This window comes from Gobio gobio, assembly GCF_949357685.1.
Source record: "Gobio gobio genome assembly, chromosome: 14".
NCBI lineage: Eukaryota > Metazoa > Chordata > Actinopteri > Cypriniformes > Gobionidae > Gobio > Gobio gobio.
The window spans coordinates 8144053-8159498 of record NC_137107.1 but is presented as its reverse complement, the minus strand read 5'-3'; the positions used below and the strand labels follow the sequence as shown (position 1 = coordinate 8159498).

Genomic DNA, 15446 nt, shown 5'->3' with positions numbered 1-15446 from the left:
CCTGCCCCGGTCTTGTTCTTAAAACAGGAGATTCGCATCTAGCAAATATAAAGGGACCAGGACAAAAAATACTAAAATTAGCGTGCGGTCCTACCGCGGATGAAATTTTAGATATGCCCGGTACCAGTTCAAAAGCTAAAATAGATATGTTAGCAGAACAATTAGATTGTATGCAGAAATCGTTGTGTTACATGCTGTTAGACGAAAAAAGAAACGACAGACAAGAACCGACTAACAACGAAATTTGGAAATTGAGAGAATACACCCACCAGGAGCTACCGCCCCATAAGGGCAGAGCTCCAAGAAAACAATTAAAACCTGATAAAGCTGGAAAGCTTATTAGGGAGAGTAGTGAAAAAGACTACAGAAGAGAAAGATATGAAAAGAAGGTGGAGGATGAAGATGAATCATCCGAGCCTCTGTCTGAATCTGATTACTCAACTTCCGACAGAGAGGGGGAGAGCAGCAAGAAAAGGTTACTTCCTCCTAAGGCACAAATAGATCTGTCCCTTATGGCCGCGATCTCTAGGCAAGAAAAGGGAAGACGAAATTCAGAGTCAGATGAGGAAGTTAGGCCTCCACCAAGACGTGGTCCAAAAAGACAGGCAAAGACAGATAGCATTACTTCAATTCAGCTATTACAGAATATGAGATTCCCCGGTTCACAAAATAATTTAATGATTAAAGCCAATATGGTAGCTGAATTGGGGGAAACGCTGAATGTCACAAAAGGCCTAATTGAACAAATGATTAAATACCACACTGGGTTATCCTTAAGATTGGAAACCTTAAAAGACCACAGTTCACAGGTAATTGGAATTGATAAGGAAGCTGAATTTAGAAAAGAGGTAGAGATTGTAAAAACAACAGGATTGTGGCCTTATCTCTCTGAAAAAGCTAGAGAAGGGTGGACTGAAACAAAAATGTTAGCCAGATTAAAAAAGATAGCAGCAGAACTGCCAGGCTGCAGAGAGATTGCAAGTTGGGGGGCAGAAACTGACTGGTCCGAATTATCTAAATTTGCAGCAAGATATGATCGAGAAACGATTAGAAGACAAAGAATGAAGGACAGTTCAGGACTAGAAAGGAATAGGCCCACAGAGAAAGCTAGGGGCAAGCAAAAATCTAGTTTTCAGAAAGAAAAAGTCGGGTCAAATGACAGACAGAAATCCAGACCTAGTGGAAAGCGGCCTAATGCATCAAACTATCAAAAATCTAAACCTCAGGTTAGACCCGCGCAGCTGAAAAATACGGGTGGAACAAATAATTATATTGAACCAGAAAAATGGGCTAAGATGTCTGATGAGCAGAAAAAGGCCCACATGGACAAAAAGAAAAATAAGAAGACAGAACCTAAAAAAGTCAAATCTAATAAGACGGAGAGAGAGAATAAGCAATAGGATGAAAAAACCCCGGGAAAAGCGGCCATAGCCTCGGATTTAGTAGAAAAAACAGTAGATAAAGACCTCTATATCACTTATAAAGGGGTTCGGTTCCTTTTGGATACAGGAGCAGAAGTTACGACAATAAAACAATTGCCTGCAGAGGCCATTAAACTAAAAGGGAAATATAGGGTATATGGTTTTAGTGATGAAATGAAGCCTGTGTTAAGAGATAGATATCTCTGGGAAGGAATACACTGCCTTGTAGATAGCTCCAATTTAATGTGTCTGAAAGATGCTGTTTTGATTAAGGAAATGAGGGAGAAAGTCCAAGATAAAGTTAAACAAGTTAACTGGCTTAAAACGGTCGACCTGGGGCAAGAATTAAATAGGGTTGTAAACGAGACTCTATTACCAAAAAACGAGTTGAGAACATTACTCGAGAAATATAAAAATAACTGCGCAAAGAGTAAAAATGATTGTGGAAAATTATCGGATAAATATGAATATACTATAATGGGGGGAATCCCTGCGCCACAAAGACAATACCCTCTGAACAAAGCAGCTTATGAAGAAATAAGACAAACCATAGGGGAACTAATTAGTAAGAAGGTAATTAGCATACAGGAAAATTGTCCGACCAATAGCCCCCTCCAGGCTGTGAAAAAGGGGGACGGGACGTTCCGTCTTGTAAACAATTTTAAAGCATTAAATAAAGTAACAGTACCTGATACTAGATATCTTATTAATGCAAAAGATGCAACAAATAATCTGAAAAACGGGAAGATACTGTCAAAAATCGACCTGGCTAATGGGTTCTGGTCAGTTCCTCTAGCAAAAGAAAGCCGACCTCGTACGGCCTTCACTTTTGAAGGAAAACAGCTAGTCTATAATCGATTACCACAAGGGTTCTGCAACTCTCCAAATGTGTTTCAGGCAATAATATTAGAAATCCTGGAGGGTTTACCAATCACCGTGTACATTGACGATGTGTTAATTGCCACCGAAACAGTGGAAGAGCACATGACAGTCTTGTCAGAGACTATAAGAAGATTGGTGGACGCTGGGTTTCTATTGAACCTGAGAAAACTAGAATTAGGAAAATCAAGAGTCAACTTCCTAGGGTTCGAGATTTCAGGAACTGAAAGAGGAATTGCACAATCAACCCAAGAGAAGCTGACAGAGTTAAAAGATTCAGAGATAAAAAGCTTAAAACAGTTGCAGAGTCTATTGGGTAGAGTGAATTTTATACGAGATTTAATTCCAGGATATAGTGCTAAAGCTAAAATATTATATAAAGCAACTGCTGGCGACAGTTTTAACTGGGATGAAAACTTGGAAAAAATTAAACGGGAACTCATAGAAATGGCTTTAAACTCAGGGAGGATTATCAGAAGAGATCATGACAAAAACCTGGTGGTTAAAGTTACAAACACTCCTGAGGAAATGGAAGTTATTTTATATAACGAAGGTAATATGAAATCACCAGTAATGTTCATCTCCCACGAAAAACCGGCGAACCAGAAAAAGCATGAAAATATGTCATCAGTGGATATCCTGGCCACAATAGCAAGAAATCTGCTCACTATTAAATCATTAGCTGCAGATAAAATAATAATTGTAATGGCTAAAGGCGAAGGTATTGATTTATTGGTAAGAGAAGCCAAAAATCTGGTCAATGAACAAAAGATGATACACGTCTTTACCTGGGCAAGATGGAAAAAATTGCTCTTTGATAATCAGATAGAGTTTCGTAATGAAAAAACTCCAAAAAAGGAAAAACGGACCATAATAAATCCAAAACAACTGTGTTATTTTACTGATGGGAGTTCAGAAAAAGGACAAGTTTGGTGGGGATTTTTGGTCAAATTGAACGGTAAAACTATCCACAGAGAAAAAGGTAGGTTAGAAGACCATAAAAGCGCGCAGGAAGCTGAGGTTACCGCTGTGGACAGGGCCATATCACATATGAAAAATAACAATCACAAAGATTGTATATTAGTGACTGATAGTGAGTACGTGTATTTAGGGATTGTTCAGAACCTAGAAACATGGCAGAACAATGATTTCCATAATGCAAAAGGAAAACCTTTAGCACAGAAAGAATTATGGATAAATATTCAAACTAACTATAAAATTGTCAACCCGAGGGTGTTGCATCAGTCCTCTCACACGGTTCAAAAAACGGAAGCTGCAAGAGGGAACAAGGAAATAGATGAATATATTCGTGTGCGCGCAGTCACTAAAGCGAGTGAAGGGACTCTGTTGCAAGAGCTGCATGACAAGCTGAAACATCCCTCAACAACCTATCTTGCGAAATATTGTCACCAGATGGGACTGAATGTTCAGAACCTAAAGACAAACTATCACAAGATTAAACTTAACTGTCCTGACTGTAGGAAAGTTATGACAAGTGTTTATCATGATTTTGGAAAAATCAAAACTGATAAAGAAAACATAGAAATAAGTATGGACTACGCTGGTCCGTTGCGTCCTAAAACAAAGAGAAATAATGTTTATTTCTTAGTGATAGTGGACAATTGCACCAATTTCGCACAAATATATCCATGTCAGCAGGCTACAAGCTCGGTGGTTGTGGATAGTTTAAAGGACTGGATAAAGTACAGAGGTCCTCCAGAACGCGTTCGTGGTGATAATGCACATAATTTAACAGGCCTAGAAGTGGAACACTTTTGTAAAGAACAGGGCATCACACTAATTAAAGCAGTTAAATATCAGCCAAGTTCGAATGGAATAGCTGAGAATTGTGTAAAGAGATGTAAAAATTGGTTTATTAAAAATCAAAATCTGGGAGAATGGGACATGCTAATTCCAGAATGCATCCATTTTCTGAATTATAGGGTTTCAAAGCCAAATCAAATTACGGAACCTACTGACACAAGCAAAAATCCGTTTCAGGTAGGACAATCTGTTTATATATTGTCTAAACAAAAACAGGGACGTTTTCGGAGTAAAACGGGCACTGAAGATAAAGTAGTTGAATTAACTTCAAATACTACTGTTAGACTTGAAGCAAACGGAATTTGGTCAATCAGAAATCTTGTGGGGAGCAAAAATTAGACCTAAAATGAACAAACACAAAGTGACCTTTCAGCAGGACGTTAAGTGTCCAGCAGAGGGCGCTGTGGTGGTGTTTAAAGATTTTAGTGATTCATTGTTGGTTAAGGTTTGGCATGAGGAATGTCGTAACGGAACTTCCTCTGTTAGACGGAAGCCAACTGACTGTGTGATCTGTGGCAGACATGATGTTTGCAAGCTCCTCTGGGCAGGCCCTCGGGAATTGAGGGAAAGCCCTACCTGGCTGAAGACGCAGGTGGAAAGTGTGCCGAAATGGTTCTGTAGTGACAGGAACATTGGGCCGTGTGCAATTGGAGACATTACAATCTGTGGAGCGTGTAGGAAGAGAACGCAGAAGTGGATCGTTTGGCAGTACGAAATAACCACAGGAAGTTGTGGTTGTAAAAACTGTGTGGATTGTAAATTAAGATACAATCTTAGGGGCCAAGAATGTAAGTGTACATTGGTCGAGGAAGGCCAGCTCAGACGTTGTGGGAGATGTGAGTTGCTCCTGAAGAAACGCTGGATGATGGTGACCAGCCAGAAAGGGGTGTGGCAAACCAGGAAGAGTGGTGCCAGCCTGGGGTGTTTCCAGAATGATAAGATCATGACGGATTGGGAAGTGAACCCCTTGGCCTTAATCTCTGACAGAGAAAAGGCATTTTTATGGGATAGGCTGTACATTTGTGGAGAGCAGATCCCATTAGATTCGGACCCCTTTAGGAAAGGGGAAGTGTTGGACGAAACTTTGTCCAGAGACACTGACTTAAATCTGTGGAAACTTGTGGTTAAAGAGTCGTTAACAGATTCTGATGTTCTGGTGTCCTATAAGAAAGATAGTGAGTACCAGGAAAAGGCATTATATGAGCTAATTACGGAGGTAATAGAGGGAATGTCTTTTGAAGAAGATTTCCCTATTTATGTGCCAAGAGAATATAGTCACTATGTCTGGGAAACGGACCTAACGATCCAGGCACGTAGACAGAAAACGTTTACAGGGTCTGAAAAGGTGAAAGCCCGTTTAGGGACAGAAAAACAAAGGGTAGTGTGGCAAGTGAAAGTTTCACTGACGACCACGTCAGACTATATGGGGATTGGAAGATCCATAGAGGGGGTCAAGGTGGAAAGGTTAATAATTACTAAAACCAGCCCGGTGAATAAGGTAACTAATTGGTTCAGGAAGCGGCTAGGGAGAGTTTAGGTTGTTGTGTCTATATGTTTCTCTTCTTGTGTTTTGCAGTGTCATGATGAGGAGGAATGGAGCGAAGCTGAGGAGAAAGCAGAAGAGATTACAGATGGAACGAAGGACCTTGAGTCGTTTTATATTATCAGCGTTAGTATCGCTGATATTAGCCTTGGTGATAATTTGCCTAGGCCTATCGGTAGAAAATGGAAATAGTATAATGGGCATGGCGTCATGTACTGAAATAGAAAAAGTCGTTGGTAAAATTTGCTATAGACAAAACGTAACTCTAAATGGTGAGATATATGGGCCAAAAATGATAAGAGATATGTTCAGAGGATTTATTGCGGACATAGATAAATCATTTTGGAACTGCAATGGTACGAAACGTATTAGTGCCACAAAAGGGCCTATTCTTTATGGGAATAAGGTAATAAAAACAGAACCAGGTTACAATGGAATAGTCTGAAAGCCCATAATCGAACTCATGTAAGACTGAAGGGTCTAGCGTACAACCTCACCGATGTGACCAATCTGACGTCTAGCTTACATGTTTATAAAATATGGAATAGTCCTATTTTAGCCATATCAAAGACGGAAACATGGGATTGTTTGACAAAACGGGTCATTGATATAGTTCGGGAAACATGGATGGGCAAAAGTGGCATTGAAAAAGCCGTCACTATGGACATAGCGGATAGCCGCCCGAATAATAAAAAACGAGGTACCAGATCTGCTGATAAAGTTAGGATAACTAAAAACACATGGAATAACGCAGACCTTGACGACCCAGTACAAAAAAATTATTGGCCGATAGGTTTGAAGCCACATGTACTAATTTTGGGCGTGTTTCAAAATAAACCCAAACCAGCCTATGAAGAGTTGGAGTGGGTAACTTGTGAGAATATGGTTATGCCACTTAAGATGTGTGAAAATCGTAAAGATTGCCCATATTTGACAAAAAATACGTTTCTGAGTAGTAAACCGGAAAACCAGGTTTGGTATAATTTGGATATACATTGTAAATCTGAATACGGTAAAACGAGGGCCTGGATTTGTTATTTAGATAGCAGCTCAAATTGGGATAATGATAAAATGGAAAAATATGGCAGGGATGTCATTCATCTGTGGCATGATTGGATGAGTTTTCAAGACCAAAGCAATGAAATGGTTAAAGCGGAATCTAAGCGCACCACCTGGTCGATAAATGATACTTTGTGGAAAAACGGGGTAGGGGGAAGTAGACTTCACCCGCTAACTCTGGATTATGCGCCACGAGCTGGACTGTCAATGGAACTGGCGAATGCATCAGGGATAATGAGTTATATTCTACATAATATTTCCGATCAGCAATATCGGTCAGCAATTGTACTTTATTGCTTGGCAATGGAAGCTCCACTTCGTGTGACCTATACGAACCAAGGTATATGGAGTAATCACAGCGACGGGGTTAATAAAGGAACATTGAGATGGATCGGACTTTCAAACTTTCAGTATCGAGTTTGGGATGTGTTCCCTGTAGCGATGGGTTTGGATGAAATATCTAGCCGAACTATCACATGGAGATCATTTGAGGGACATGAAAGTGGAAAAATATTCCCCATAACTATTAATTATAGAGGTAATAGCTCGTCTAGAGGTCTAAAGAGGGTAGTGTTGACTCATGGGTACTGGAGTACCAAATACTATTTGCCTATGTTGAAACCCAGTGAACATCGGGGTAGCACGGGTATAGACTATAAAGTATTGATTGCTTCACCTAATTTTGATATAAAACGAACAAGCCCGTTTTCAAGGCACAGTTTAAGACCTAGTGAATATCTGAAGGATGTAAATAAAATTAAGTCAAGCATCTGGAATTTTGGAATTGGCAAGTTCCAATTTAGGAGAGATGAGTCTGTTAAATATTTATGGTTTCCAGCTCACGAGCAGACTTGCGACAAGCGGATGTTTGACGAATGGAGCGTTAAAACTCCCGGTGATGTGTTTAGCCCTAATCGAACTTGGTTACATAAGGGGGAACATGTATTTTGTACCTTTAAAGATTTGGAAAAAAATAGGACAGGAAAAGTTTGGAAGCGAAGTAGGATGGGATGATATCAGCCTAATTACGCCAGGGGCTCCTTTAATGTTGATAGCAAAAAATCAAATCTTGAAGAAATGTGCTTTTTCATCTCTGATAAAATCTCAGCAGGAATTGGGAGGATTTTTTGATTTAGTAGACGATTATCTAGAAGGATTTTCTATGGGCCCACATTTTTTGTTTGCTGCAGATTTTTCTTCTCAATTAGTAAGGTCAAATAATGGGAATCTGTTTACAGTTTACTGGAAATTGCAGACCAAAGCGATTTTGTGGGTGTTTGACAATGTTAAAGAATTTGCTATCTCAGTGTGGGATTTATTAAAGGATTCATGGTTCTACATACAGATAGCTTTAATCTGTCTTGCTGTCATCTTTGTAATAATAGTATTAGTGATGTTGATTATAAAATTTTCGAAGTTGGGGGTGGTTTGCAGCCAAATTTCGAAAATAGATGATTCAGCTAAAGATCGAGAGGCCCTCTTGCCAATGATCGTTGCAGATTAAGACTGGAGGGGGGGTGCAAGATTTTGAAAGAACTGTAGGTTATGTAATTTTGAGGGGCCCTCTCTCGCTTAAAAGTAGAGCAGGTTGTTTTAGTAAGGTGGAGGTGGAAGACTTCGGATACTGATTGATCACTTCAGAATTGCAACGGCAGACATTTCACAAAACGAAATGGCTTACTCAAATTGCTCAAACACTAGTTCGGTCTGGCCCTGTCAAGCAAACGCGAACAGAGATATCGTGAGTATAATTATTATTAACATTTGGTTGATTATTTATTGGCTATCTGGGCTTTTCTATAATCACCGACAACAATTTTTTTTGATGTGTTTGAGCCTAGGCATGTACAATGTACTAAATGATTTTTCTTTAGTTTTAATCTTAGTATCTCAGCTGTTGCGTAGTGCTAGATATGTAAAAATTTTCGGCCATCGAGGCATTTTTGCAGTAATGATTTTTGCAGTTGCAATTTTCGTGTACAATTTTTCTAAATGTTACATCGACATTTTTTGGTTGAAATATGTTGGAATAGTTATTGCTATTTTGACATATATTTTTCTGATCACATTAAGTTATCAGAGAAATGATATGCTTAGGCCTCTTGTGGTGAAACTGGCGGTACTATATTTCTTAGTGATACTTATGGCCGCCAGTTCTCGACATTTAGAGGAGCCAAAATTATTTATGCTCTGCATTCTTGTGGGTGTCAACGACTACAGCAGACTATTTAAGTTTGTGGACAGGAGTAAATTTTGGTGTTGTTAATGTGTTAGAACCTAAAATGGTTTAAGGATATGTCTAAGGATTAAAAGTCATCTTTGTTGTATTTTGTTTTGAGAATGATAAACAAATTACCTTTTGTTTTGATTATTGCATAATTTTGTAAAATGAATGAATGATTTAAATTTTGTTTTCATCATTACTTTCATTGAACTACAATGATTTAAATTTTGTTTTCATCATTACTTTCATTGAACTACAATGATTTAAATTTTGTTTTCATCATTACTTTTATTGAACTACAAATGATTTAAATTTTGTTTCAATATTACTTGTTTGGGGATAAATGAGTTGCCAATACTTAAGACGTGATTGATAAAAAAGTTTTGGAAATCAGGTCTAAATTGAGACAAATGTTGATCTGAGGATTACTTTGTTTTATTTCTCTTGATTTTTGTTTGGGTTTCTCTCTTATCAAATATTAGAGGTATGTTGGCTTTACTGTTTGAAGTAAAGTTCAGCACAATTGTTCTCTGTTTTTATTCTGGCCAAATAAAAACAGAAAGCAAACAGGATATAATTGTGGGTATCAATGGGGTTTTTTCAATTTTATTTTGTTGTCATTTTTGGGCATTAGTTTTTGTTTTATTGTGGGACCTATGACAATTATAATTGAATAAGATAATTTATGGCAATTTTTGTTTTATGGTTTTGTGTTATAATAGGTACCTATAGACAAACGGACATCTGGAGGAGCAGAGCAAAATGCAAAAAAGAGTAACCCATGCATTGAACGAAGATGCAATGAATGTGAAAAGTATTGTTACCCGTTGAAATTAGAAGTTTTTAAAAGAGAGATTTCTATGTATAAATATTATTGTACAGATTGTGTGATTACAAAGGGGTATTACATGGCGGAAATTCGATCTATAACATTTTATAAGGCTAAAGTGGATTTTACTGACCCAAAGAGCACTCATTATTTGGATAGCCGGGCAATGGAATTTATCCTTGCCATGAAATGGATAATTGTAGACTTAAACGAAGCGGTTGAGCTTTTGATCGGGACAAGGGAAAAAATCTCTAAGGGTTCTTGCTGTGTTTGGATTCAGACTTATGAGTGGAGAGGGATGGTGGTTCCGGGGTTCTGCACGAGACAGGCGCGTAATAACGGCCAAATTGTCTTTGTCTATGTGCTCGATCCAACAGCTCTGCTTTCTACGTCTGTCTCGGACCCACTGGGTGCCGAAAATGGTGGACGAAGGCTTAGTGGAGAGTGGTGCCGAGTTGGCGTTATCTCCACAAGTGCTGATGACAATGGATCGGGCCCCGAGGAAAAGGAACTCATTCCGGTGGATGTCTGTGTGCCCAAAGTGGTACCGGGAGACAGTGGGGAGTTTGTCGGCACAGTTTGGGACCCTTGTGATTGGTTTCTTTTGTAAGGAGTCTGAAACTAGGTATCGATTTAATGAGTGTTGTTTGGATTATGTATTTCCGACTGTTTATGTTTTTAATGTTAAACTGGACAAATTGGATGTAATATACCCTGAGAGTGGTGAAAGTGATTTTTTAAGTCCAAGAGGGGGTGTTCGGGAAAATTGTTTTATTAATCTTAGTGAACTTGCAAATACACTTCCAGATACATACACACACACACACAAAAGACAAAATCCTAAACAAGATGGGAGAAAAGGTCGAAAGAATATCAAGGCATGGAAGAAACTGCAGAAGATGGCATCGTCTGTCTAGGGGCCATGATCATGCTATAATTTCAAGAGACTAAAGTGGACTTCAGTTCCTCTTTCGAGAGGTGATGGTCATGCTCAAGAGACTCGTGATGAACTTTAGTTCCTCTTTGGAAAAACCAGATGCCTTCATCACCTTTTGATTCTGTATAAATACTACGGAGAAATTACTACTCGGAGTGCATTCTTTTTGGTTTTTGATTGATGTACCATCATAGGTGAATACTATTTTTCTATGATTATTTTGCTCTAACTGCTCTGCTGTATTATCTTAACTTGAATTGCTCGGACGAGAACAAGTTAGTTTTTACATCTATTGCTTTTGAACTGCATACAAGGTAACCACCTGTATATTGATCCACTCATACAGAATTGTCTGTTTGAGAATGGCTAAGCTGAAGTATTATCTGTAACCTTTTGTTATTTTTGCTAATCAATTTTTTTTGTCATTGTATAACCAGTATTTTATCTTTTGTATAAATAAATTTTCTTTTTATAAAGACAAAGTATTGTTTTTTAGTTCTTTACTTCAGCTTATAAAGTCAGTTCTATAAAGAATAAGACAGAGCATTTTTTGTTACATCTTACAAAGCCCAAAGTCAACTAACCTTCGACGAGGAACTCAGCTGGACGGTGAGCATGCTCTTATTAAGAAGGTTATTGACTGTTTATTGATTCTATATTGTTTGATTTAGGGATTGGTTTCATATCACTAGATTGCTGGTATAATGAAAACGAGCTAGGTAGGTTTAGGCCTAATTCTGACCTGACAGTAAAAGACTGCTTACTTGCAATGGTTAACATTGTATTTTAAGGGTTAATCAGGAACGGGAACGATACCGGTTTCCCAACAACACACACACACACACACACACACACACACACACACACACACACACACACACACACACACACACACACACACACACACACACACACACACACACATATACACAAACGTTTACGTTACATGGGATTAATTGTGATTAATCAATCTGACAGCACTACTATAAAACTTTTCTATTCTATTCTATTCTATTCCACAAGAACTCACACTTTGGGTTGAAGGTGTGATTAATCGTGATTAATAGAAAATTTTGATTAATTCTTTTAAAATTTGAATCAATTGATAGCATTAATATAAATACACACACACACACACACACGCACACACACACACATATACACAGACGTTTACGTTACATGGGATTAATCACGATTAATCGATTTGACAGCACTACTATAAACCTTTTCTATTCTATTCTATTCCACAATAAGTCAAACTTTGGGCTGACTATAAACTAGTGCTGTTAAATCGATTAACCGTGATTAATCGCGTCTAACATAAAAGTGTGTAAATATATAATGTGTGTATATATATATATATATATATATATATATATATACATTAAAATAAATTAAAAACTTAAATTTAAGGTGCGATTAATCACGATTAATAACAGACATTTTTCACAACAAAATTGTTTAATCGATTGACAGCACTAATATAAATACACACACACACACACATACAGTATACACAAATGTTTATGTTAGATGTGATTAATCGCGATTAATCGATTTGACAGCACTACTATAAACCTAAAATAGCACTTCTATTTCATTTTATTCCACAATTATGATGCAATAATGATTTTCCACAATAACTCACACTTTGGGTTGACTTTAAAGTGCTGTCAAATCGATTAATTGTGATACAACAAACAAGTTTGTAAATATATAATATACATACATACAAATTAATTAAAAACTTTAATGTTGCGATTAATTGTGATTAATTACAGAACACACACACACACACACACACACACACATATATATATATATATATATATATATATATATACACAGTATATGCACACAAACTTGTATGTTAGATGGGATTAATCGCGATTAATCGATTTGACAGCACTACTATAAACCTTTTCTATTCAATTCCATAATTACGATGCAATTATAATTTTCCACAATAAGTCACACTTTGGGTTGACTATAAACTAGTGGTGTTAAATCAATTAATCGTGATTAATCGCATCTTACAAAAAAGTTTGCAAATATAATCACGTGATTAATCAGTTTAATGGATTGACAGCACTAATACACACACACACACACACACACACACACACACACACACACACACACACACACACACACACACACACACACACACACACACACACACACACACACACACACACACACACACACACACAACACACACACACACACACACACACACACACACACACACACACACACACACACACACACACACACACACACACACACACATATATTTGGGTCAATTACATGCATTTTTTGTGTCCGAATTCATTATTTTCCTTAAAAATTCAATTGACTTTTTGAGTTGTGGTGTTTGAAAGACCAAAAATGTCAGGTGGTGCGACCGTCCGAACGTACAAGCAGAAAACACAACTGCAATAAAAAGGTTTATTTTCTAAGTAAAATCCTTAATCAAATAGTTTGGCATGATTTATGTTAAATTCCTTATAAATGAGGGAAAATATTGTAACAGTCCTATTTCAAAACTATTCTATTACTATTTCTAGCCAAATGTACTTCTCCAAATGTCAGGGAGGGCAACCGACATAAAAATTTTATTTAAAAAATGTATGTATAACCTTGAGCATCCTCTCCTTGAACTGTCACCTTATCGTGGTGGAGAGGTTTGAGTACCCGAATGATCCTGGGAGCTATGTTGTCTGGGGCTATATGCCCCTGGTAGGGTCTCCCAAGGCAAACAGGTCCTTGGTGACGGGCCAGACTAAGAACAGTTCACAAACCCTTATGCTCACAAACACATCAAGGACCGTGACGTCGCCCAGCATGGCGCAGCCGGGGCCCCACCCTGGAGCCAGGCCCAGGTTTGGGGCTCTTATGCGAGCGCCTGGTGGCCGGGCCTCCCCCCATGGGGTCCGGCCGGGCTCAGCCCGAAGGAGTGATGTGGGGCCGCCCTCCTGTGGGCTCACCACCTACAGGAGGGAGCGTAAGGGGCCGGTGCATAGCGAATTGGGCGGCAGTCGAGGGCGAGGCCCCCGACGACCCGATCTCTGGACACGGAATCTGGCTTTAGGGACGTGGAATGTCACCTCGTTGGCGGGGAAGGAGCCTGAGCTTGTGCGGGAGGTCGAGAGGTACCGACTAGAGATAGTCGGGCTCACCTCCACGCACAGCTTGGGCTCTGGAACCACACTTCTCGAGAGAGGCTGGACTCTCTACCACTCTGGAGTTGCCCATGGTGAGAGGCGGAGGGCTGGAGTGGGTTTGCTTATAGCCCCCCAGCTCAGCCGCCATGTGTTGGAGTTCACCCCGGTGAACGAGAGGGTCGTTTCCCTGCGGCTTCGGCTCGGGGATAGGTCTCTCACTGTCGTGTGTGCCTACGGGCCGAACGGCAGTGCGGAGTACCCGGCCCTCTTGGAGTCTCTGGGAGGGGTGCTGGAAAGTGCTCCGACTGGAGACTCCGTCGTTCTACTGGGGGACTTCAACGCCCACGTGGGCAGTGACAGTGACACCTGGAGGGGCGTGATTGGGAGGAACGGCCCCCCTGATCTGAACCCGAGCGGTGTTCTGTTATTGGACTTCTGTGCTAGCCACAGCTTGTCCATAACGAACACCATGTTCAAGCATAAGGGTGTCCATCAGTGCACGTGGCACCAGGACACCCTAGGCCGGAGGTCGATGATCGACTTTGTGGTCGTGTCATCAGACCTTCGGCCATATGTCTTGGACACTCGGGTGAAGAGAGGGGCGGAGCTGTCAACTGATCACCACCTGGTGGTGAGTTGGATCCGATGGCGGGGGAGGAAGCTGGACAGACCCGGCAGACCCAAAAGTACTGTGAGGATCTGTTGGGAACGTTTGGCCGAGCCCCCTGTCAGAGAGATCTTCAACTCCCACCTCCTCCGCCTCAGGAGGGGGAAGCAGTGCCCTACCAACACTGTTTACAGTGGAGATGGGCACCTGTTGACCTCAACTGGGGATATCGTTGGGCGGTGGAAGGAATACTTCGAGGATCTCCTCAATCCCACCGACATGTCTTCCGTTGAGGAAGTTGGACTCCGGCTGGGCTGCCCTTTGTCACCGGTTCTGTTCATAATTTTTATGGACAGAATTTCTAGGCGCAGCCAAGGGCCGGAGAGTGTCTGGTTTGGGGATCACACGATTTCGTCACTGCTTTTTGCGGATGATGTTGTCGTGTTGGCCTCCTCGAGCCAGGACCTTCAGCGTGCACTGGGACGGTTTGCAGCCGAGTGTGAAGCGGCTGGGATGAGAATCAGCACCTCCAAGTCCGAGGCCATGGTTCTCAGTCGGAAAAGGGTGGCTTGCCCGCTTCAGGTGGGTGGAGAGTTCCTGCCTCAAGTAGAGGAGTTCAGGTATCTTGGGGTCTTGTTCACGAGTGAGGGAAGGATGGAACGGGAGATTGACAGACGGATCGGTGCAGCTTCTGCAGTAATGCGGTCGATGTACCGGTCTGTCGTGGTAAAGAAGGAGCTGAGCTGCAAGGCAAAGCTCTCGATTTACCGGTCAATCTACGTTCCTACTCTCACCTATGGTCATGAGCTGTGGGTCATGACCGAAAGGACAAGATCCCGGATACAGGCGGCCGAAATGAGCTTTCTCCACAGGGTGGCTGGGCGCTCCCTTAGAGATAGGGTGAGGAGCTCAGTCACCCGGGAGGAACTCGGAGTAGAGCCGCTGCTCCTCCACAT

At 40.4% G+C, this 15446-nt stretch overlaps 1 protein-coding gene across 1 annotated transcript in view; it reads left to right on the top strand.

Annotated features, from left to right (window-relative positions):
• Positions 1-7776, top strand: part of LOC307137750 (uncharacterized protein) — a 9477-nt gene extending 1701 nt beyond the window's left edge. Inside the window, exon 2 of the mRNA XM_079835637.1 lies at positions 4244-7776. Within this exon, the coding sequence (XP_079691763.1) occupies positions 4471-5661 (1191 nt within the window). The 5' untranslated portion in view covers positions 4244-4470 and the 3' untranslated portion in view covers positions 5662-7776. The remainder of the gene's footprint in view (positions 1-4243) is intronic.
• Positions 7777-15446: the final 7670 nt, after the last annotated feature.